Source organism: Miniopterus schreibersii (genome assembly GCF_964146895.1).
Source record: "Miniopterus schreibersii genome assembly, chromosome: 21".
Lineage (NCBI taxonomy): Eukaryota > Metazoa > Chordata > Mammalia > Chiroptera > Miniopteridae > Miniopterus > Miniopterus schreibersii.
This window is the reverse complement of record NC_138123.1, coordinates 5,694,035-5,719,307: the sequence shown is the minus strand read 5'-3', so window position 1 is coordinate 5,719,307 and position 25,273 is coordinate 5,694,035. Positions and strand designations below refer to the sequence as shown.

The 25,273-nt window shown below is 49.2% G+C and overlaps 1 protein-coding gene across 1 annotated transcript; it reads right to left on the bottom strand.

Moving 5' to 3' along the window:
• Positions 1 to 10,186: 10,186 nt before the first annotated feature.
• Positions 10,187 to 25,232, bottom strand: MTARC1 (mitochondrial amidoxime reducing component 1; the record flags this gene model as incomplete). The annotated part of the gene is made up of 7 exons (XM_081123930.1): positions 10,187 to 13,320; positions 16,882 to 16,953; positions 17,045 to 17,106; positions 18,545 to 18,685; positions 19,607 to 19,769; positions 21,201 to 21,374; positions 24,970 to 25,232. 7 exons carry the CDS (start codon positions 25,230 to 25,232, stop codon positions 13,194 to 13,196), a joined length of 1,002 nt encoding a protein of 333 aa, XP_080980056.1. The 3' UTR covers positions 10,187 to 13,193.
• Between the last annotated feature and the right edge of the window lie 41 nt (positions 25,233 to 25,273).

The window sequence follows — 25,273 nt, the reverse complement described above, 5'->3', positions numbered from 1 at the left end:
AAGTAATTGATCAACTGCCAGTTTTGACTGATACTATCTTAATGTGGATAACCATTATAGACACAAGCCAGTTCCTACCCGTGGGGAGCTTAAAATTTAAATGGAGTTAAAATATTTATAAGCCCTGACTGGGGTGGCTCAGTTGGTTGAGCGTTGTACCAAAATGCCACCAGGTCGATTCCCCATCAGGGCACATGCCTGGGTTTCGGGCTCAGTCACCAGTAGGGGGCGTGCAGGAGGCAGCCAATTGATGTTTCTCACATTGATGTTTCTCTCTCTCTCTCTCCCTCTTAAAAAAAATCAATTAAAAAATCTTTTTTCTTAAAAAAGACTTCTGCAAGTCCTTTTAAAAAATATATTTATGAAGCAAGTAAAACATGGAAAACAAAGTCAGGTATATATCTCAGGGTGACCTTGTTGGTCTTAGAAAAGTGCTATTGGAATAGTTTGCAGATTAGCTAGCTAGACAGAAATATAGTTATAGGTCTATTCTATATACTATATCGCGTTATAGAACTCACATGTGTGTACGCAGACATAAATTTCCCAGGACTCCAATCATTTTTTTCTCCTATAATACTCAGATTTCCTTTTTCCTGTATATATTTCAATATGTATTAACATCTGGGAGGCATAAAGTTATTTTAATAAAGAACCGTTAAGTAATGGAATTAGCACCTTATATTTTAAGTAGAATAACTATTTTCAAATGCCGCCTTTATATCTTGAAATGGGCCATTCTTTCCCACTGGCTGTTTCTTGCAGAGCCCTTGGAAAACAGCCCTGGGCGGGATGTTAGCGGGAATGACACCCAATGCAGGCTTTCTAGTAAGCGACCACGTCCAGTTGCCGGCTACTGAGTCGTACCATGAATGGCAAGTGAACCCTTCGGCCTTTCATTTATCACTGTCATTCTTTTTCCGCCGTTGCCCCTCTTGCTGTTCCCTCTCTCTCTCGCCCACTCCCCTTCTGGTTTTCCTGCACGATCCTTCCCCCCCAGATCTGATGAAGTTATATCCCCAACAAGCATTCTGAACAAGCCTCCTCTGTGGGCCTCCCTCCTGAGAAACGAGGTGGCTGTGTCTGTGCCTCGATGGCTATTTTTACCCCCGTGTTTGTCCGGCGTCTGACGTGGTTTATCAGTCCCTCCAAAGGCCCATTGTCCGGCACTTCAAGAAGAATGTTGTTATATTGACTGCTAGTGCGTCAGCCCGGCTCTCTCTGGAGGAACTCTTGGATGAAATTAGATAATTTCCATTAAGAGACTGCGCATTATTAGTCCCCGGTGCCAAACTGGAAAATAAGCCAAGATGACTATTTCTGGCCAGGCTCACCTCAGGAAGGAACCTTCTCGGCTTTAATGGGATTTTGCTATTGTTGGTTGCCTTCTGTTTGACACCAGGCCAGGCCAGGGTTGGAAATTGTTTAGAAAGCTGCATGAAATATAATAGAACCCCAGCCATTTGCTGAGGCACATTCCTGCACAGTGTTTATTTTGAAGAAAGGGGGAAAAAAAAATATATTGTCCTTGGCAGACAACAATTAAAAAAAAAAGCAAAAAAAAAAAAAGCGGTAACTTGAATCTCTGACCATATGCTTCTTGTTACCAGTTGTGTTTAAAAACTCCCTGTTGGTATCAGAGAATTTCACACCGAAGTGATAAATCTCTTGTAATATTTGTAAGTATCTTCATTACAGACCCAGGAAGATGTTTCAAGTCACCAGCGTCTTCGAGGCGGAGGCTGTTTGGAATGAGGAGGAGATCTGAGAGAATATTCCAGGCTCACACTGGTCCCAGTCTGGGCCAAGATGTCAAGCCCACAGAAATCCCTCTGCGTTGCTTTCTAGTTAAAGCCTTTCCCACGCAGCTGTAGGGACCGAGCCTTTGGGAGCTGGTTGTGTTCTGAGCAGAGGTGATCGCTGAGGATGGTAGGGACAGACTTCCCCAGGGTCCCTTGGACATGGTAAGGACCAGCCTCTGATCAGGAGGGTGGGTTTTTTTTTTTCTGTTGGTTTTTTGTGTTGGTTTTTGATCAGTAAAAGCTGGTTCCCCATCGGAGTCGACTCCGGAGCAAAGCTGTCTCTCTGTTGGCAGTCGTGCCGCATGAGCTGTCTGAGGCTATTGAAACGTTGGACATTTTTAAGTGAGGCTGAAATCCCTAAATTGCTTTCTTACAAATTTGCTTAGTCTCACAGGCTTAGCCTTCTTTTACTGTCCCATAAAATTCGGGGCTGAGTGCGTACACGTGAAAATGGTAAACCGTTCAAAACAAAAACAAAGCAAAAAAACCTGAGGTCGGATTCCAGGAAACAACCCTTGAAAAAGCGATCAGATTCCACTTATGAGAGGTGCCTGGCTGAATTAAAATGCAGTTTCCCAAGACTGTTTAAAGATAACACGTTCAAGCCTAGAAGCCCATTCCATCCATTAACATTCAGATGTCCTCAGACATGCTGCTTCCTTTCAATTATTTGGCCTTAGCCTTGGCCTTTTCCTCTTTAGCTCTTTCAATAAATAATACGAACAAGTAAGTCTTGACTGTCAACAACAATGGGAGCAAGGGGAAGCAGAGAAAATGAGAAGATTATCACCAAAGCTAATCACCAGCTCAGCTCTAGACATAAATGTCACCCTTTTCCCATGAAATCTTTCCTCAGAAACGCTGACCCAAGGCCAAGACTGACCAAGGGGTGGTGGATGAGCCTTGCGAAAGAGGAAACGGAGACGTACAATTCCAAGTGCCTGCAGCTCGCTCACAGACCCGGCTCTGGCCCTGCCTACAGAACCGAAGGAGCCAACACCTGCCTCCCCAGGCACCAGCGATGAGCTCCACGGGGCAGATAGGATGCTAAGGCGGCCCCCGAATTCCACTCCACCAAGGCCTTTGTCCATCACCTTCCACGTAGCAAACAACCAACAAGTACTGACTTGACTGAATTTTCAACTGAATCCAAGAGAACCGCTCTCAGGAGCTAATATGGGACCCAAAATGCACTAATGACCTTATGGGATCCCTTGGTACTTCCTTCTTGGTAGATCAGGGCAGCCAAGATCCCCGTGTCTCTAGCCCCGCTTGAACACTGCCTACCTATGGAGTTGTCCCTGCTGTTCATCAGTGGGGCAACTGAGCCTTGATTTTCCAGGGACACGTATATCTAATAGATGCTGTGCCACCAAGAGGCAGAAGACAGATTCCTGCCCTCAGTAAGCTTCACGACATCACAGGGAGCACTACCCCCTTGGGCCAGGAACTTCTTTGCACTCTAATGTCCCTCCCTCCCTGCTGAAGTTCAGGCTCACACCTTCTCTGAACTCAGGAGAGACTCTGAGGACAGCTGCTCCCCATCCTGAGCCCCATGGCCCTCGCATAGTTAAGGCCCGTTACTGAGTCACCTCCCAGCCCTTGCCTCTCTCCAGCTCGGCCTCTGAAGCAGGGATATTGATGATGACCTGCCTGGTGGGGCCACGGTAAGAAATAACTCATTAAAAAGGCTCCTGGGTGCAAGGCGAGGGCCAGAGAAGTCGGCCAAGCAGCCTTCCCGGCACACCATTCATTTTCCAGGGACAAGAGTTCTGGGTCCCAGCTCTAAAAAGGATGCCGAAGATGAAGTGTGCCCTTGCTGGCCGCCCCGGGCTATTTGTTTTCAATGAGGACCAGGCCCTCCTTTCTCAGCACATTTGTCAGCTGTTCTACTCATGCTGGGCCATTTGCATTGTCTCCCGCTCAGAAATGCTTGATAAGAATCTGGCCGAGGGGCCTGAGGAAAATCCGCCAGTTCAACAAAGGAACCTGCCATTGTGCCCCCTCCCCCGGCACTTCAAAGCTCTCACAACATCTTATTTTTATTATTTCTTCTTTGTTTTTTTCTCCAGAAAGTATGAACAATGTGTTTTGCATCCTAAAGTGTCGGTGGGAAAATTATATTTCTCATTAGTTGGATCCTGAACTGCTTGCTCACAACTGATAAAAAGAGATAGTAATTCAGGCTGAGATTTGTAGAAATACTTTAAATTCCTTTTTCTTCTAGTGTACTGATTAGATGACTCACAGTGCCTTAGCCCATAGTAGATGCTCAGTTAAAGTGTTTAGTGACCAGCTTCTGCCTCACACCCCACAATCTTTATGGAGCCTGTTCAGGGGGCTGCCAAGCAGAGAGAGCCTGCCCGGTCCGTGGCACGGTTTAAACAAGCAACGGAGAAATAACTTCTAGAGGCCTTGACCGCTGAGGAAGGAGTGAGTGCAGGGTGGCGACCCCCTCACTGGTGTGGACCTGTGGCTGAGAAGGACAGCAGTGCCCCACGAGTGGCCTGAGAGCAAAGTGACTTCAGCTGTGAGCCCCAACGCCATCCCAAGGACCCGGTTTTCTTTGGGCTGTTTCAACAGCGTGAGCTCTGGGCAAGTGGTGGGGAGCCTTGGGTGTTCTTTTTTATTTTTAATAATTTTTTTAAAATAAGTCTTTATTGATTTTAGAGAAAGAGGAAGGGAGAGGGAGAGGGAAATAGGAACATCAATGAGAGAGAGAAACATCGATCAGCTTGCCTCCTGCACACCAGGGGATGGAGCTCGAAACCCAGGCAAGTGCCCTGACCAGGAATCAAACCGGTGACCTCTTGGTTCGTGGGTGGACACTCAACCACTGAGCCACACTGGCTGGGTAGTTCTGAGTCTTCTTAAAGATTCTCTAAAGGGGGCCTTCTGCAAACTGGTGCTCTCTAAGTTCTTGATAACAACTTATTTTCCACACACCTGGCTGCCCACCTGCCAGCAGAGCCTCCCTCCCGTGCACATGAGCCACTATCATCACCATAGGACACAGGCTGCCCCATCATCATCATCACCACCATCCCTGTTCTACGGGTGTCTGGACCAAGGCTCAGCAAGGTTAGGAACCCTGCCCCCGGTCACACAGCCAGAGCTGGGAGCGGATGGGCTGCTTTCCCTGCCACCTGCCAACCCCCTCTCGCCCATCTCATGAGGCCCAAGGTTTCTCCAAAGGAACGGGGCTCGCGTGATGCTGGCACCTGGAGCATTGCCTTCCAGCAGGCGGGCAGACCTGGACACTAGCGTGGGGCCAATGTCATCATTTCCGGTGGGGACCCAAGGAAAGGAAAACCTTTCTGAGGGCCAGCAGCACTGTTATTAAGCTCTCTTGACCCATGACCCTACAGTGACCCCAACATTGGACCTCTCCAGTGTGCGGGGTGCTGGGCATGTAGCCCTGGGCTCCTGGCACCGGTAGAAGTAGGGGCTTGTGGAAAGCCGACCACTGAAAGGTCACTGCCAACCACTAAAAGGTCATTGCCGAGGGGTGGGTATGGGGCCAGGAGCTTTGGCCAGGCCTGGTTTTCCAAACCTGCCTCCAGGCTGTTGTCCCCAGAAGAGGGGATCTCAGGGGAGACCTCAGTCCAAGGAGCACAAAACAAAAGGGCAATAGGGCGGAAGCAAATGAAAATGGCTTATCTCATTTATTTATTTTTCCTCCCCCATTTCCTCTTCGGCTCCTTCAGCCCAAATCCCCCTGCCTCTGGTTTCCCGGCCAATAACCTCCACGCTAGCATGTCGGCCCCTCTCCGCTCCCCCTAATCACTTCTCCAGGCTTGGCCAGGGCTGTATTTGCCACTCACAGGATTTCCGTAGGTGATAACCACCGAGCCTGGTCACTCCCCAGCTGTCCCTCTGCTCCTTGGGGGTGACTATTTACAGCAGAAAAAGAATCCGCAACTCTCCCAAGGATGTGAGTGTCCTTAGATGTCCCACCTACACCCACAGCCACCGAGCCTCCAGGTAAAGCAGCGCCTCATCCTCACATCCCCGCCTCCCTGCTCCAATGGACCTGAGACATTGTCAATTAACCTTGACAATTAACGAGGTTAATTTCCAAGGTCAATTGTCAATTAACCTTGACAGTTAACGAGGTTAATTTCCAAGGTCATCACTCACAAACCTCTCCACCTGACACACACACACACACACACACACACACACACACACACACACAGCCCAAGTCTCCAGTTTCACCCCCTGCAAAGGGGTAAGTTCACCTCCACTCAGCCTTGCAAACTTGCTGGGAAAACAGAGAGCTAAACAGAAGAATTTTCATTTAGCATTCATGCTCAGAAAGAAGAAAACCTAGCTAAAACCAGACTCGGTATCCAAGACTATAAAAACACTTTTTTTTTTTTTTTACCTTCCCAGAAGTCTCATGCCACGATGCCCCAAGTTGGGAAAAAAATGTGCCATTTCATATGTTTATAACAGCCTCTGATTTAATATTATACAGTTTTGCTTCATCACAAACCAGAACAAATACTTTCAGATTTATGGCATCCTTCTATTCAGAGACCTAAGGAATCGTAGTTAATAACGCGGCCAATCCACAGCCCAAGGAAAAGCTTCATAATTCCTTGGGCCTGAAGATTCCTGAGAGACAGGTTATTTTCGAGAAGGATTTAAGGTTTTAAAGCTCTCAATGAAGCCTGAAATTCATCTTTTCCAGTTCACATACACAGTTTCCTCTGAAGCTTGGCTGAGAGGTGGAAGGAGAGAAAAACCAGTTGGCACACACACAATCTCCCTGAGCTCTTGGAGCGAGGCAATCGCTCATCAGCTTTCCGAATCCTTACCTTGTCTTAAAAATGAAAACAAAAGCCCTGGCCGGGTAGCTCAGTTGGTTACGAGCATCATCCCGATGTGCCAAGGCTCTGGGTTCGACCTCCGGTCAGGGCACATACAAGAATTGGCGAGATAAATTGCTTTCGCAGCATGGGACCAGAAGTCAAAAGCCTTGGGTTCTAATTCTAGCCCATCACCTATAACCTGGGCAACCTACTTAACCTTATCAAACCTCATTGACATGAGTTATGCAATTAGGGGAAAGTGTAATTATCATTCTGGAGCAGCTTACAAAAAGGCTTTTGCATCCATCCAACCTCCCTGGCTTGTCAGGAAGATCAAACAGCATGTAGTGGGTGAAAGCTCTCTGCAGACTTCTTGGCACTCTATCTATGCATGCAAAGCACAGCTAGAATGTGGATATAGTTTTAGATTTTTTTTCTTTAAGTCCTATTTTAGCCCTGGCTGGTGTGGCTCAGTTGGTTGGGTGTCATTCCCATGCACCGAAAGGTTGCCGGTTTGATTCCCGGTCAGGCCACATGCCCAGGTTACTGGCTTGATCCCCAGTAGGGGGCACGCAAGGGGCAGGCTATGGATGTTTCTCTCTCTCCCTCTAAAAATCAATAAAAAATATATTTTTAAAAAGTCCTATTAATTTTTTTCATAGCAAAATATCGTTTATTACTGATAAAAAGCTAGGCTGGAGGAAGGGGTTAGGAATACAGAAGCAATGGAATTTCTAAGACGGGTCAGTGTGGCACATGATGTTCCTCAAGGCCTTTCTGTAGTCAAGAAGAAAAGTGTAGATTCTCTTTTATTTTCCAAATCAAATTATTTCCAGCCGCATTGACCAACATAACCTATCATAGGTCACGCAGTGAAACCCAATGAATCATAAAGGCACCCCGACAATAAGATGTGCTGAACTTGAACTTAACCCCCCTCAAATGTCAAATTACCAGGGAGTCCCAAGTCTGAAGTTAAGCCCCCTTACAAGTTAAGGTCCAAAGGAGTTAAAAGAAGAAATTACAGTCCGAAGTTAAATGATCTCACCCTCCATCAAGATTAAGTTCAAAGACATTACATTTCCATTTTTTATTCTCTTTAGTCTCGGCAAAGAGAATTCTTGATGTTCTGGATGGGGTTCGTTCCCGATGCTGCCTGGGCTGGCTTTCCCGGAAGGGAGCTTAGAGTTTGGATTCATTCAACTCCAAGTCTCTGATGTGCCTCACTTTATTTTCTTTTTTTATAATCATTTCTTAATTGTGGTAAAATACACTTAGCTTGAAATTTACCATCTTAACCAATTTTCAGCGCACGGTTCAGTAGAATTAAGCACATTCACACTGTTGTGCAATCATCGCCACCATCCATCTCCAGACTTCTTTTCATCTTGCAAAACTCAAACTCTGTCGGCATTAAAAAATAACTCCCGTTCTCCTCTCCCCCAGCCCCTGGCAGCCACCATTCCACGTTCTGTCTCTATGAGTTTGACTACTCTATAAATTTGACTTCATAGCCCAGCCGGTGTGGCTCAGTGGTTGAGCATCAACCCATGAACTAAGTGGTCACTGGTTCAATTCCCAGTCAGGGGACATGAACGGGTTTGGGGCTTGATCCCCAGTAGGGGGCATGATCGATGTTTCTCTCTCGTCGATGTTTCTATCTCTCTCCCTCTCCCTTCATCTCTATCTAAAAATCAACAAAAACACATTGTTTAAAAAATTTGACTTCATAGAAATGGAATCACACAGTATTTGTCCTTTCGTGACTGGCTTATTGCACTTAGCATAATATCCTCCAGGTGCATCCAGATTGCAACATGGGTCACAATTCGGTTCCTTTTGAAGGCTGAGTAATATTCCATTGTGTGTATACACCACACTTTGTCTATTCATTCCTCCGTCCAGGGACACTTGGGTTGCTTCCACCTTTGGCAATTGTGTATGTGACTCACTGTTGAAAGAGATCAAAAGGCTTAAACCACACAGAGAATCACAGTCCTGTCCTCACACCAATAAAATTTAGAAAAATAATCCAATCCCTAGTCCCAGAGATGCTCCAGGCAAAAATCACCTTTCTACAGGCCAGTACAGGATGCTGGAAAAAGCCATAGCAGATTCAGAGGGAAGATTCTTCTCAGGCAAGAAGAGTAAGCGGTTATTTGAAGTGCTCTCAGTCATTGCCAGGTGACCATAACCCACGCGGAGGTTAATTGTGGCACCATGTTTATGGTGTCTGGGGGAGATGAGCTCACCCCTGGAAACGGTCCTCTCTCTCAGAGACCAGCATTTGAGCCATTCCTGCCCTAAGCACATTTTCACGGTTCAGGGAAAAAAACACAATTAAAAAGGCGTCTCTCAAACAAGGATTTATATGCTGCCTGAGAGGCTTAAAACGTGGCCACTGCAAACCAAGGCCAACACTCTGGAGTGTGATGTAACAAGGAGGAAAACGGAGTGTTTGATCCGGCCTCCGGCTCATGCCCAGAGCATCGCCTGCCAGCACATGCATTGCAGACTGAAATGATGCAAAATGTCGGGAACATCTGAGGGCAAGGGGGCTCCTCCCACAGGAAGCCCAATGCCAGGGTCAGGGGGATTAATATAATTAAAACCCTAAGATGCAGTGGAACTCAAGGAAACGTGGTTGAGCAACACACTGCTAAGACTCCAGATCTTTATTGGGTTTCTTCTCGAAGGCCCTGTGAGCACAGTGAGACAAATACGGCTTTAAGAACTGAGATTCACCCCACCAGGCATTAATGGGGCCCAGAAACTATGTGAGCAATCTTAGCCGACATCCCCAAGACGTTTATATCTGTCCAACGTAAAACCAGAGGGGGAGACGTTCATTCTGTCAGCCTTCTGATAGCAGGTATACAAGATCTCTTAGCCCCACAAAAGGCTCCAGATATATTCTCTAGGAGTTCAACTGCCTTAAAATATAGGCTTGCATTTATCTTGGCCACATTAACGAGATCTGTTTGACCAATACATTTATATTTATGATGACTAAGGGCAGATTATGGTTGTTAAAATTTGTCCCTGGGACATGAAAACACTCCTTTGTCATTAATACATTCTGTAATATAAACTATGATGTCAGGTCAACGTAAAGGGAAAAACGTTCCGAAAATATGCACACATCATTTTTTAAAGCAATTGAGCCTAATGGAATAACAAAGGTCATCATAACAAACCATTACAGCCTTGGTCTTGGCAACTCGAGCCACAGAAGAATCTCCAAGAAACCATCATCATTCCTCCAATGTTATGGCAGCCAGACGACAGGAATGGCTCGCAAATGAGTCATACGGGCTCAGATCCTCGGTAGCTATGTGAGCGAGGGACGATCAATTATTCATGTGTTTACAGAGAGCTTTCTTGGTTGATGTTAACCAGAGCTGCTTGCAAAGAAGAGCTCTCCAGCTGTCCTTGGCCGTCCTGGGCCTCTGACTAACAAGCCGCCTTTAATTGCTAGGCCGGTCATCTGGAGGATGCCCCTCCCCTGGACCAAGCAAATACAATCTCTCCGAGTCTTTATTAGGTGTAAAAATATTCATCAGACATACTAATGACAGCGAAACTTTATTGACAGAACTCCCAGCAAATCCCAAAGAGAGAGATACAGGTTAGACTTGATTTAGAGCTCCAGGGTTCAAGTAGGACTGGAGTATGGACTTGAAGAGAGAGGTCAGGGACTGGTGGAAGGTAGAGAGAAGGGAATGGAGGGGGGAAATCAGGGGCTGTGGGCTTATGAGAAAGGTTGAAGGAAGAGCAATCTAGAAAGTTCTGTGAAGGTAAGGGAGCATGACTGAGGACCACCAAGGGCGACTAGATTAGGTTGGTCAATAGCCAAACGTGAGTGAACTTGACCCACCATCAGCTTTGGAAGAAGTTGGATGGGAAGTCATTTCTCAGCCTCTTCTGTTACTTAATACAACTTACGACCTGTCCAAGAAGACTAATACTGTGACTGAGGCAAAGCCCCCTCCGGAGCTAGGGGGAGAGCATGGGACCCGGTGGCCCAACCGGGCCCCCATCAGCTGTGTTTGAGGGAGAGCAGGACCACAGTCAGGGCTGCGACCTGGGCCTCCTCCTCTGAGGACAGTGCAGTCAGAGCGGACACCGAGATCCCTCCGATTTTTATTATCACAATTCCCAAAACATTGGTGGTGCTGAGCCCAAATCTTCCCCTTGCTTGAAATGGGGTAACTTGAGATGCTATCATAACTCACTTGTCCATTTCTTTTTTGTTGTTAATCCTGACCCGAGGATATTTTTTCCAGTGATTTTTAGAGAGAGAGGAAGGGAGAGGGGGAGAGAGATAGAAACATCAATGTTAAGCTGCCTGCTGCACGCTCCCTACTGGGCATTGAACCCTGACCTCTCGGTTCATGGGTTGACAACTCAACCACTGAGCCACATCAACCAGGTTCACATGGTTCCTTAAATCCTGTTGGCATTCTCCCTTGGGATCCCGAGATCCCATTAGTAATGCTATCTGCTGAACTCTTATTTTTGCCTCAGTCTATCTGTAGGTTCAACATAAAGTGGATTTATTGGGGAAGATGATGGTATAGGTTACTCGATTATTTTAATTCTTAAACTCACATCAAGTGTACAGGAAACAAATTGCAATAATTCACCAACCAGAAAACATATACGTGCACCTGTCAACTTGTAACGTGACCTCAGAGCTAGGCTCGATTCCAACAATTTCTGACCCCTTTTCTAAAACCAGTAGGAAATGCACAGCTTTTGGTAAAAAGCATGTTTGCTTGACAGTCCTTGGAAAGTGGGTGTTTGCCTGGGGATGCTGTGTGCTCGCGAACCCACCTGTGAAAGGCCCAGGCCACAGAATTACTGGCTTTGCCCGCTAACCTCGGTCAGCTTTCAAAGCCAAGAAGTCAGTAAGATCTGAAACTAGTCAAAGTAGCTTCCATTTATTTACATTTTTTTCATGATTTCATCAGCTTCCTAATACAATCAAAGGAGAAAATAGCAACGACATACTTCATCTGAATTTAGTTACATAACTCCATCAACAGAAAAATTAGACCTTGGTTTTTAAATGACAGACCTATGTTTTCCTTTTCTCCCATGAAAGGTCTTTGGTGGTTTATTTGGAATCACACAATCCTGTTTCTTCTCTTCTGGGGGCTTCTGCAGTTTCTTACCCTGGACCTGAAGAGGGGCACCCAGTGACGAATTGATGGAACCAGCAAGGATCCAGGAGGGCTCCGTGACAGTACAGCCCCCCTTTTAGGAAACCATGACTCTGGCAGAGAAGCAGAAAACACCTGGAGGGTACCCGACTTCCTTTAAAAAAAAAAATTCTAGAATAGAAAACCAAAATCTATCCACAGGTATTTTTTCAGTCTTTTCAAAGGCATGGGCTGAGCTGCCCCTCCTCGCCTCTAGATGGCACCACCAGTCCTTTCAAGAAGGTTCCTTTTTGCCCGACGGGCGTGGCTCAGCAGTTTGAACATTGACCTAGGATCCAGGTGATCAGGGTTCGATTCCCGGTCAGGGCACACGCCCGGGTTGCGGGCTCGATCAATGACTCTCTCATCATTGATGTTTCTATCTCTCTCTCTGCCTCTTCTTTCCTCTCTCTGAAATCAATAAAGGTACATTAAAAAAATTTAAAAAAATTAAAATCAAGAAGGTTCCTTTTTGCTCTTACCTGAAAGGGGCGCCATCATTTATTTCCTGGGCAACATGAAACAGCATCTCAGACACCAGACCAGGGGTCTGCCCCTCTCTAGTGGGACCATCCGTTCTCAGATATCAGAAGAAATTCTGGATCATGAATGGAATATATCTGATATTCTGTCTCATGTTTGTTGGTCTTGCTCTCCACAGGTTTCACATGAGAGGGTGACAGCAACGTTGCCCTCAGGAGTTGGTTTTCCAGCCTGACATTTCTGCTGTCCCTCAGCCCAGAGGCCCTGCATGCTGTGCAGATCCTGGACTTGAAGAGGGGCACCCAGTCACGAACTGATGGAACCAGCAAGGATCCAGGAGGGACACCGAGGAGGTTTTCAGTGTTTCCTGAAGGTCATGTTCTTTACCCCCTTTCAAAAGCTCCCCCTGAGCTCGAGGAGAAAAGCGAAGTGAGGTTCCAGCCTTATTTGCGGAGCTACTTAATTTCCATTGCATGCCCCACGCATGCGGTCATAAAACCTTCCAGAACATTCCTCTCACTCGCCCACTCTTCCTCTGTCTCTTCTGTTCTCTTTCCCTAAGGAGTGGTAATGAGATGGTGGAGGTGAGCACTCTGGGTAGATGAACAAAGAAGGAAAAGAAAGAATTATCCCACAATCATAGTTAAACATGGAGTTTTCAGAATCTTGTCTTAAATTTAAGCGCCTTCCTGAAGGCCTACTCAGTTATGGAGACCATATTTCTCTGCTTTGAGCACCAGGGCACTGGAAGCTTCGGGACACGAGGAAGTCCAAAAGAGGAAAGGCCTGGAAACCACAGGTCTAAAGAAAATACGGAGGTGTCAAGTGTTGGCATTTCCGAAGACATCTTTTCAAGGCATCTGATACCCCAGGACCTGCGACTCCTGTTACTGGCCCAGCAGGTACACGGCGTCTCCCACTTTGATTGTCCCTGGGTTTTCCGGAACAAAATACTGTCCAAAGAGAGGCGATTTTCCATATAACTTTTGTTCAGAAGGGTCACACAGGCGGTAACTACAGTAGGAGAGAGATCATGATGAGTCACAGCCACACAGAAGCGAGAGCTCAACTAGCACGTGGTTTCACCAGTTAAGGTCAGAATCCGCCCCAGGCTAGTGGTGCCCATCAAAGTCCAACAGAACAGCGCCCCCCAGCGCACACACCGCACACACCGCACAAGCGCAACCAGCGGCCACATCCCCACGTCTTACCCAGGGACACCGGGGATCTGTGTACGTTGAAAGGGCACTTTGGGGTGAGGAGTCCAAATGAGCCCTTTACACTGGCCACGGTGGGGCGAGGGGGTTGGTTTGTACAAACACAGCTTTGCAGGTGACGGTGCATTGCACTGTCTTGGAGTAGAAATGGAAGCACTAGGGGAGTGGAGTGTGGCCAGCCTGCCACTGCCTCCCTAGGTGCCATCTGGCCCTGCCCACCCCTCCTGGATTTTTGCCCCACCTCCAGCTCCTGCTAAGAGCACCCCCGCTGGGCTGCGGGCAGGAAGCCCCACAAATGAGACCAGCAGTGCCCTCTGGTGAGGACCGGGAGGTACACCAGGCCGAACAGCACTGGATCACACAGGGATCTTCCATGATTCTGTCAAATATACACACTTCTGTTGGGATTAATAAGTTACACACTCACTTAAACGCTCCTTTCCTAGGGTATCTTCTGCCTCAGTGAATATGAAACATTCAACTACTCTGATGAGCAGGAGGCCGGAGCCGCGCTGATCAGCTCAGACAGAGGCCTCCACACGGCAAGGGTGCGGTCAGTTGGGTGGAAACCCCGTAACCTGTAAAGTGCGGTGCACCAGGGAGGGCTGCTCGTTACGCACTCTGCCTGCTTTACTCATTAACTGTCAGAGCCCCGACCGTCACTAGGCAGGGGCTCTGGTCACTGCTGGGCCCCCAGGCAGGGTCACAGGCCTCTTCGGAGACCTCGCTACCTACTGGCTCCCTGGCCAGGTGAGGTCCTTCCTGAGCGGCACTGGGGCCGTCCATGGAGAGGGGAGCGTCCGAGGCTGAGCCGGGGGGGCAGGGCTGCATTGAACGCTGCTGCCTCGGAGGGAGAAGGCAGAGGTGCCCGCAGGCTCCTCCTCCGGGAAGGCGTCCAGTTCACCAAGGACCACAGCCCACATGCTCACAGTGTACAATCTTTTATCATCTTTTTTGTTGTCGTTAATCGTCACCCAAGGATATTTTTTCCATTGGTTTTTCTTAGAGAGCGTGAAGGGGAGGGAGGAGGGGAGAGAGAGAGACAGAGAAACATCGATGTGAGGGAGACACATGGATTGGTTGCTTCCCACACTCACCCTGACCCAGGGCTGGGGATCGAACTTGCAACCCAGGTGCATGCCCTTGACCGGGAATCAGACCCGAGAGCCTTGGGTGCGCAGGCCGATGCTCTAACCACTTAGCCACACTGGGCAGGGCCAGGCCTGACTGTTTTACAGACAAAGGCTCCCCTGTGCCCCCAGCCTGTGGGTGGCAGCATCAGTAGGCAAGGTCAGCAGAGAGGTGTCCCTGCTGAGAACTCACATTTGGAAGCAACACAGCCCTCGGCCACCAGGAGCACACAGAAGGCAAAAAGCAGTGTGGCTCCAAGCATCCCGCCCCCGAGCCAGGACGGTGTCTGGACACCACTGTTTGCTTCGAGTCCCATGATTTATGTCACGCGGCCGGGCCCTTCTCGGCCCGATTTATGACCACCTGTCCAGGAGAGAACATAAATTACTACCTCTATGGCAGTTTAAATCTCAGCGAGATAGGAGAAGACACCTCGGCTGGCTGCTCTGTCTCCTGGGGGCTTAGGGGCAATTAGGGGAGACGGTGGGGCTGCAGAAAGCCTGCAGAATTTCAGGAGAGCCCTGCTGGTCCCCATGACCCCTGCCTGCCTGCCCTCAGTCTGTGTTTGGGATCAATTATCCTCTATAAACACAGGCTCCCCATGGAAAGGGGGCGCTGAAGATTCAAAGGAGCAGCCCAAACACATGGAGCGCTCTCAGGAGGCTGAGCCAGCCACGGCGGACACTTTACATCCCCAGGGAAAGATGCCAGACGCCAAGCGACACGTTGGTGGCGACAAGAATCAGACGTATAGGAAAGGATGCCGGTCAATTCCCGCAGTCACTCGGCTGGTTTGACACAGAATCATCCAGCTCTGCCCTGCCCTGTTCATTTCCTGGAGAACACCCAGAGTCTGAGCGAGAGGGGGACCCGCTGGTGACCACATCAGTCGTGTGTGGCAGAGTCAGGGATCCCGTCAGGGAGGGGCCAGAGAGTAGCTTCTGGAATAAGAGCATCGGCAGTGGGTGTTGGTGCCAACCAAAGGAAACACAATTGTTGTCCCAAAAGAGGCCGGGAGCTTGGTGAGAGATCAGAAGGAAGGGGTTACAGCCGGAGTCACATCCCAGGGGGGGAGTCTGGTCCCACGACCCCCAAGTATGACTGCCTTCCCCTTCACGTGCTCTTTCACGGTGGCTTCGATGCCAGATTGCCACCCTGCAACTTCATTCCATCCCCAAGGCTTCCCGGGTGCTGAGCCTCTGTGCCTTCCCCCTCGAACCCTACAAGTGACACCCAGAGACAAGAGTCAGGGTCAAGGCCAAGAGTCTCGGGGGCTACAGCGATGAGCCCTGCCACCCACCTGTGGCACTGCACCCGATTTAGAAGGCGCCAAGGAAGATGAGCATCATTCACTCACTCCCACAAGTTTCCCCAATATCTCACCCCAGATCTGAGAGAGAGCGGCACAGAAATGTGGGGGTCGGGAATGTTCCAGCAAAGGTGATGCAGGTGGGGTGTAGCACATTCACAGATGACATATAAGAATATACATATAATTCCTATCTCATAATTTACCCACAGAGCACCTCCATTAACATTTTGGTTTCCAGGCTTCTAGCCTTTTATGGACTCATGTGCATTTCTATGTTTTAAAAAGTAAAATCGAGTAAACAACAAAGTAAATGCAATAGATGCTGTTTTGTAACCAGCTTTTAAAAATGAACATTGTCTTAACTTTCTGCGTATTCCACTTTTTTCCTATAATTGTGTCACAATATTTTATGATGAAAATTTTAAAGGAAACATAAAAGGAGAAATATTAGTGCAATGAATCCCACACTTATCATCCAGATTCTACTTAGCAAGATCCTGACACTTTTTTTCCCCCATATTCCCTTTTTTTTTTGCTAAAATAATCTGCAGCACATCCCAGACACCAGGTCACCTCCCTATATACTAACACCCCTCTTCAAAACATACGGACGCTTCTCACATCGCCACAATGCCATTATCACACCTAGTAAATTTCTGGTATCATCTAATACGCAATCCATAATATAATTTGCCAAAATACATAAACAATGTTTTTTAAAAAAAACTTGATTTGTTTGAATCATGAATTCTCAATGAAAAATAAAATCCTATGTACAAGCGGGCATCCTGGGGACCAGAACACCCCAAAGTGTTTCCCAGATTCTCGATCCCGAGGGCCCCACCAGCTCCAAGACTGTATGTGTGGAGGTATCTCACTGCCCCTTCTTAAAGATACTAAATTTCCTGTTCCTACCTCTTCAGGGTCTCCAGCGGCTCCTTCCTGCTCATGACACCGGTGTCTGGATCCACCGTGGTTAAAAGGCACCTGCACACACAGACCCACAGGGCATCACACGGGGACAGAGTGACCTTGTCCCTCCCCCCTCTTGTCCTGGGCAGCGAGGGAAGCATCTTACCTGGAACAAGCCATCACCCTCTTCAGTTCCACGTCACCAATTAGAAGCTCGTTCCATGAATCCTAGGGGACGGGACACAAAAGTCACATGAGCACTCCGGAGCCCTCGCCCTGACATGTCACTCGAAGCCTCTAAACTGCATATGTGTTTCTCAACGGCCCAGAAAGCTGGGCACCTCGGTGTAGAGCAGCCCCGGCCTGTACTGTGTCATCGCTCCACCAAGGGGCACTGTCGTCCTAAAAAGCATAAAAGATCCAGAAGGTGAGAAAGGAGTTCCAGTTAGGAAACTAACTTAAGAAATATTTCCAGAGCCCCTTTCGTGTGCAATAAAAACCGTTAGGAATTGATTCCCAGGTAAATTAGGTAAACATTTCACCATATAAGGAACAAATCTATTGGTCAGGTTTAGAAAAAGGGGTGACCAATGAAAAGGGGCCACTGCAACCAACCACATGAGAAAGGGGGGGGGGGGACATGGTCCAGGGAGGGAGAGGAGATTGGGAAGAAGACAAAGTCCCCAAGATTTGTCTGTCGTTTGAATGTGGGAAGTAAGAGAGAAAAAACAAATGGGGGGTTCCCAGTTTGGGGCCTGAGCAAGCACATGGGAGTCAGTATGTGGAAATCAGAGCTGCTATACAGGGGTGGGCAGGACTGGGCAGGGCAGGCGCTGGACTGGAAATTCAGCCCTCGGTTTTGGGCATCCTGAAGTTGAGCCTGGCACCCACGTGGAGCTATGGAGAAGGCGGTGGGGTTCTCAGAGTGGAGAAAACTCTGAAGAACAGCCTGGAAGCAAGAGTACAGGCAGAAATTGCTACAGACTGAATGTGTGCACCCTCCCAAAATTCTGATGTTGAAACCAAGCCTCCACCCTGGCCAGCACGGCTCCGTTGGTTGGGTGTCATCCCTTGCACCGAAAGGTCGCTGGTTCAACTCCTGGTTGGGCACAAGCCTGGGTTGGGCCTAGATCCCCGGTGGGGAGTGTGCGGGAGGCAGCCGATCGATGTTCAGCTCTCACATTGATGTTTCTCTCTCCCTACCTCTCTCTCGAGAAATCAATAAAAATTTTTTTTTTTTTTTAAAAAGAAACTAAGCCTCCAGCAGCCGCGATGAGAATGCCAGTCTTCCCCAGAAGGGTCATCAACTAACCAGCAAAGCATCTTCAACCAGACAGGGCCACACGCTGTCTCTGTCCCACGCTCCAAGCACAGCATGTGCTCTCTGCTAAGGAAACCCGGTTCAAACCCGCGTCTGCTTCCTGGGAATTCTCCTGAGACGCTCCGGCCCGCAACTGCTCCGAGGCCACATCTCTGCCTTGTCTATATCCGTGTTCCCCACACTGATCGGGTGATCAGGAAATTGAAACATTGACCGCGGTGCCTTATAGGGCCAATAAATGACGCATCTCTCTAGAAATAATCTAATCGACGAACATCAAAGACTCTCGGACCTTAAAAAAAATAAAATAAACCCACGGAAAGGCCAAGGGAGGCCCAGTATTACCTCTGCATAGACACCACACCCGGAAATGACGATATTGGGCCGGAAATTAGCGGCTTTAACTCTCTTCTGCAGCCTGGAGTTGAGATCGGCCAGGGAGGCTTCAGAGAGGATCAGGAGCGGGCTGGCGTCGGAGTAAGCGATCTGACAAGGAGACAGACGTTGTCTTTACAGGAGGCGCACAAAGGATTTCTTTGTGGGCCTAGCTCTGGGGACCCTCCCCTTTTCCTCCCCCAATCTCTCTAAATATTTCTCCAGTTCTTTTTAACAGAAAAGTCACAGTGGCTCAGAAGGTTCAGCTAGCCGTGCAGATAACAGGAATTATATGATAGAGTGAGCAGGACATGACCTTGGGAGCCCAGAGCTGCCCGTGGGCAAGTGCCCTTGGGGAGCTCACTCCACCTGTTTAAGCCTTTAGTTTCTCGCGTTTAGTAAGGTGGTTGGGCTCGACGACCTCATTATGTGAGAATAAAAAAAAACCATTGACTGATTCTATGGATATTTATTTTTATGCAACTCCACACATCTGTGTTAAGGACTTTTGCTGACTGTGATTAATAACTGAACTACACAGTATTGGGCTCCCAACCCTACAGTTATGATGAATCCGTGCAGCCTTGTTCCTGCAAAGGCCAGTCTGGTCATTGCAAATCTGTGGATCGCCAGACATATACCCATTTGCACCACTGTGGTCTGACCCTCAAAGGCAACCAAACCGTAAAAAGGCCGGACTCATGCAGTGACAGAATGGAGCGGAAAAGTCACTGCCGTAAAATATTCTGAAACCCTAAGAGCCCCAGCAGGTTCAGGTAAAGAGCAAGGTAGATGCTGATGGCCAGCAATGCAAGAGTTTCCCCAAATCAAGGGGCACAGATGATGCTCCCAAGGGAACAGCTGTATTTTTGCCTGTTGCTATTGCCTGGGGGCCGCCTGGCAAAACAACAGAGCTGAGCTCAGCAGATATGTGCCCTGCCCGATGGGCTGGAGATGGACAGCTCTCAGCTCCCTAAGAAACCTGCCTTCCATAGGACACCGAAGGCCAAAGCCAAGGGGCGCTCCTCTCACCTGGTCTGTGGGCCGGAACACGCTCTTTATTTGGTGGGACTTTCTCGGTGCCATGTGAGGCTCGAAGTGCACCAGGCGGTAGGGCTGGCTGTTCAGGAAGCTGGTGATCCACTGGGCCGCGGCCTCGCCGCAGTCCCTGCCCTCGATCTCCAGGCCATGCACTCTGCAGGGGGCAGCAGGGGTTAAGAACGGGCATGGCTTTGCAAATCTGGGCACCCTACCATGCCCTACCCCCATGTGCACTGCAGCATTGTCCACAGTGGCCAAGACGCGGAAACAACCAGTGTCCTGCGATAGAGGGCTGGATAAAGGATATGGTACATATATACTAGGGAACACTACTCAGCCATGAGAAAGGACGGGTTACTGCCATTTGCGACAACGTGGGTGGACCCTGAGAACATTACACTAAGTGAAATAAGTCAGGAAAAGCTAAGAACAGTATGATTTCACTCGTGTGAGATAGAAAACTGAAACTCGTGGACACAAACAGCAGTGTGGCGGTTGCCAGAAGGAAGGGGGTGGGGGGTGAAGGGGGTCCTAATATATGGTGTTGGGAGAAGATTTGACTTTGGGTGGTGGGCATGCAGTGCAATATGCAGATCTTGTAACAGAAACCCACACCTGAAACCTGTATGATCACATTAACCCATGTCACCCCAAAAATTTCAATTAAAAATAAATAAATAAAATTAAAAAGAAAACCACAAAATTATACTAGAAGCGTATTATATTTAAAAACTCCAGGATATTATTGAAATTATATTGGTATTGCGTTTTGTGAACTTTTGGGGTGCCTTCAGATATTTTCCAGCTAACTACATTTTTTGATATAATACATTCTGAATATGGATTCCATTTGGCATTTGAATTCAAAATGCAGCAACTGGAACAAACGTATAATTAGACCAAATTTTAATTTCCCCATAATAGGATAAAAAATCAACTCTAGACAGGATTTCTTAGAAGCAGTGCTAGTTTTCCTGGAATCATTGCTTCCTGTCGCCCTTCTGATGTTGGGGGGAGAGCCCTGGTACAGAGGGGTCCTGGCTGACTCTCCCAGCTCCCTGGGACTCGGACCCCCCTGGCAGCTGCAGGTCCGATCATTCTTCTGGTCACAGCTGCTTGTTTCTATCTTGGAAGCACCTTTTATTAGACCTACATGTCACGGGTCACACAGCCATTTGTGACTCCCTTCCTAACTCCCATTGGGAAGGCTCCCAGTCTTCCCAGGCAGGGCAGGGCCAGTCCTGAGGTTACACGCAGACCCAATCTCACCTCTTCCAGGACCCTCTCTCCAGTCACTGCCACCCCACTTTGGTCCTTTAGCCTTTGGTGGTGTGACTTGCCCCCTGCTGACATGTCAACATGCTTTTGTCCCCAGGGTTTTCCAACACGGGACTTTGATGTCCGTCAACCCCACATAAACATACATTTCTGAAGTTGCTCCACCTTTGTGATATTAAGGACTTGCTCCCACCTATGGAGCATTTGCAATCAATGACTAATTATTAACCACCTTTCTCAGGGTTCCCTCCCTAATTCGAACTTTCTCGAAGCACTCACTCCAGGGCTAAGAAGGCCGTCTCCTCACCTGCACTTGAGCACGGCGTTCGTGGCAGGCGTCTCGATGGGCAGTTGCAGGTCCTTCGTGTAGGCTGCGCTGAGGGTCAGGGTGTCCCCCTCACAGGTCAGGGAGACCAGGACCAGGCGAGGTTCCTGGCGAGCAGTCACCATGTTCCCCGTCTCATTGATCACCAGCCAAAACCTGCCATTTGCAAAACACAAGATATGCAGGGACCCTCACGACAGGTTGCCAGTCTACGGGACCCTCAGTCACCTGCTGTCACCTCTGACTTCCTCCCTCCCCATAAACCTACTATGTGTGCGACTGTGAGCTCAGCAGCCCAAGACTGAGTCTTTCAGTTCATTGCAGAGTCTCATAAGCATTCAAACATCTGACAATTTCTGCAGAACATTTTGAGCTCCCTGATGGCACCAAAATCAGAGACGTGGATTCTATTTTCATCTCAAGTGAGAGTCCGACCACTTTCATTCCACCTGCCCCAAGGAAATGACAATAATCTGTTGCCCCGAAAGACTTCGAGGGCCCGCAGTGCCTGGCACACAGGAGGCATTGGGCTCTTGCCAGTCGAAATAACAAGACCATTCACACAGCTTGGAGTTCAGTTGACCACATTCAATGCCACGTACGCCTTGCCAAGTCCACCCCCGGCCCCCTCGTTTTAAAAAAATTAATGTTTCCACATTCAGAGCTGCAAATCCTGCAATTTACTGAAAAGCCTATTGTTAATATGGACAATAATATTTCTGGCCAGTATTCCTGGTCTAAAGGTACTTCCCAGAAAGAAAAAAAAAAATAGAGAGGAGAGCAAAAGAAAGAATTGTTTCACAAAAAGAAAAATGCAGTTCTGCACGTTGCCTCTCAGCTACCAAGGAAGCTAAACACATGGATGTTTCAGTAATTTCGATTCACGCTGGATTGGGTGATGGCTATTGTGGAAGTGAGCTTGTGCTATGGGGATCTAGAGACATAGAAAAAATATCGCAGGTGCTTCGGGTCATGACGTCCAGCGGGTCTTTGGGGTTGAGGTGTGCAGCTACACTAGAAAGAGTAGGTCAATGCAAGCCCTTCCTCCTGGACCTGGACAGGGGTCTGTCCTCGGCCAAATCCTTGGCACCAGCACATGCATTTTCTTCCTAGTAATTCTTCCTAGTAACAATGGTAGTCTGACCTTCCCAAAATACCAATCTGATCGTGTCACCCCCTAACTCTGCAGTAAGGCAGGTATTGTCACCTCCCGGTGCCCTCACCCACACCAGCCTTTCTTTCTCTTTTTAATTTTTTTATTGCAGTATAATAGATACAACATCCAATACCTGGCAAACTCTTAGGTATATACCCAAAGGAACTGAAACTGTTACTCACAATGTCAAAGGGTAGAAACAACCCAAGTGTCCATCAACAGAGAATGAATATTTTTTAAACGCGATTTTAACCATTTCTAAGTGCACAACTCAGTGGCATCATGCACATTTGCAACGTTGAGCAACCACCACTATCTATTTCCAAAACCTTTGGATCATCTCAAACAAAGGCTTTGTACCCAGCCCGGCCGGGCGTGGCTCAGCGGTTGAGCATCGACCTAGGATCCAGGCGATCAGGGTTCGATTCCCGGTCAGGGCACAGGCCCGGGTTGCGGGCTTGATCCCCAGTCGGGGGCGTGCAGGAGGCAGCCGATCAATGACTCTCTCATCATTGATGTTTCTCTTTCTCCCTCTCCCTCTCCCTTCCTCTCTCTGAAATCAATAAAGATATTAAACCAAAAAAAACCAAAAAAAAGACTTTGTACCCATTAAGCAATACCTCCCCATTTCCCTCTCCCCTAGTCCCTGGTAACCTCGAATCCATCTCTATGAACTTGCCTATTCTAGGTATTCATGTAAGTGGACTCGTAATATTTTTTCTTTTGTGTCTGGCTCACTTCACTTAATAGAATGTTTTCAAGATTTAGCTATACTATAGCAGGTATCAAAACTTCATTTTTTTTGGCCAAATACTATCCCATCATGTGTACATACCACATGTTGTTTGCCCATTCATCTGCTGGACAACTGGGTTGATTCCACCTTTTGGCCATTGGGACTAACACTACAATGAACACTGGTGTACAAGTATTTATTCAAGCCCCTGTTTTGTTTTGTTTTTAAATATATCTTTATTGATTCCAGAGAGAGGAAGGGAGAGGGAGAGAGACTTGAAACGTCAATGATGAGAGTTGTCAGTGATCGGCTGCCTCCTGCACGCCCCTGACTGGGGATCGAGCCCACAACCCGGGCCTGTGCCCTGACCGGGAATCGAACAGCGATCTCCTGGATCCTAGGTCGATGCACAACCGCTGAGCCACGACTGGCCAGGCTCAAGCCTCTGTTTTCAGTCGCTTTTGGTAAATACCTAAGAGGACGCCAGCCTTTCCCCCAGCAGACCTGTCCCCTCAAGCCCAGCGTCCCTCCCAGTTTATCACCTCTCTCTAGGATGCTCGTCTCCCAACTGACTCGCCTGGAAAATTCGTAATCATTTTAAAATTTTCAGTTCAAACTATGATGTCATTCCTGACCACCCCAAACAGTTTCTGCCTTTCCTTTCTCTGTGCTTCCCGGCACTTGTCCCATTGAGTCGGTTGTCACATGGGACGGGAAGCCTTCGTTTGCATCTCGTTCACATTTCTTGGTAGCATGGGAATAAAGGATTTACTACAGTGCCTGGCGCAAATGCCAGCTCTTACTACTATCCACTGTAACATGGGCTCAATACACGTTTTTTTTAATTGATATAGTACAACGACAGTGCCCTTCACCTCTGGGCCTACAGACTGAATTCCACCATCCTGAGTGGGCCGTACACACGGTGGAATAGCTCGGACTCTTGGCTTCTTTCCTGCAGCAAAGATGCCCAGCTCACCTTTCAAAGGCGCCATGAACTCCTGTCTGGGGAGCCTGAAGAAGAGCTACAGCCCCTCAGCCCGTGTGTTACCCCAAGAAGCCCTGAGGGCTGCGGAGGGAGGAAGCAGTTTGAGGTGCAGCTTTGCCAGGAGGCCCAGGGACGGCCTGAAGCCAGGCCCCCGAGAGGACTAAGCTACTTACTCTGGGCCTTTGCGAGCGTCGCTGCACCCCAGGAATTCACAGGGATGGTGCCCACCCAGGCAGGGCTTGAGTAAAACCACCACACCAGCCCCAGTGCGCTCAAGGGAGCCGGGGCCCCGCTTCCACTGCAGCGCGACTCTGGGCCGGGAATAATCTGTGCACCGGCACTTTTTAAGCTGCAGGAAACTTGAGCGTCAACTGCTGTCCTTTCCATCCCATCCTGTGCTGGGCCTGGGCCTGGGCGGGCTCTGGGCGGGCTCTGGGAGGGCTGGGCTGGGAGCTGGCTCCAAGTTGCCCCAAGTTCTCAAGAGACAGTGATGCAAAAACAGAAAGGCGGGTGGAGGGGGGGCCAATCCTGGCTGGCAGGTTCTACTACTAGACGATTGGCAGGCACCTGGGGACCGAAGTCACACAAGCTCCAGGAGCGCAGCGTGTGCAAGAGCCCGTGGGAGGTAGAAAGACAGCCACCCCTGCAAAGCAGGTCGGGACCCCGGGGAGGTGATGCCATTTCCCCCCCTTTTTCCTGGTGCCACCAGCTCTCGGTTGTCGGAAGGGCCCGTGAGGGGGCTCCGCAGACCTGCCCACCTGGTCCCCGCCCGCTCCCCGCCTGCTCCCCTGCAGGGCCCGCGCTGCCCCACCCCCACCCCACCCCACCCCACCCCACCCCACCCCCACCCCCACCCCGCGGAGCCCGGTACCTGTCCCGCAGGTGGCCGCTGCGCAGCCCCAAGGCCGTGCACTCGGCCTCGCTCACCGCCACCCCCTTGCAGGACTTGACCGGGTAGATCCACAGCTGCGCCACGGCGCCCACCTGCCGCAGCCGCCCGCGCCGCCGGGGCCGCGCGCGCCGCCAGGCGACCGTCCCCAGCGCCACCGCGCCCAGGCCCAGCGCGGCCGCCCCGAGCCAGGCGGGCCTGGGCAGCGCGGGGAGGGGTGGCGCCCAGGAGCCCGCGGCGCCCATGGCCCGGCGGGTGCGGGTGCGGGTGCGGGTGCGGGTGCGGG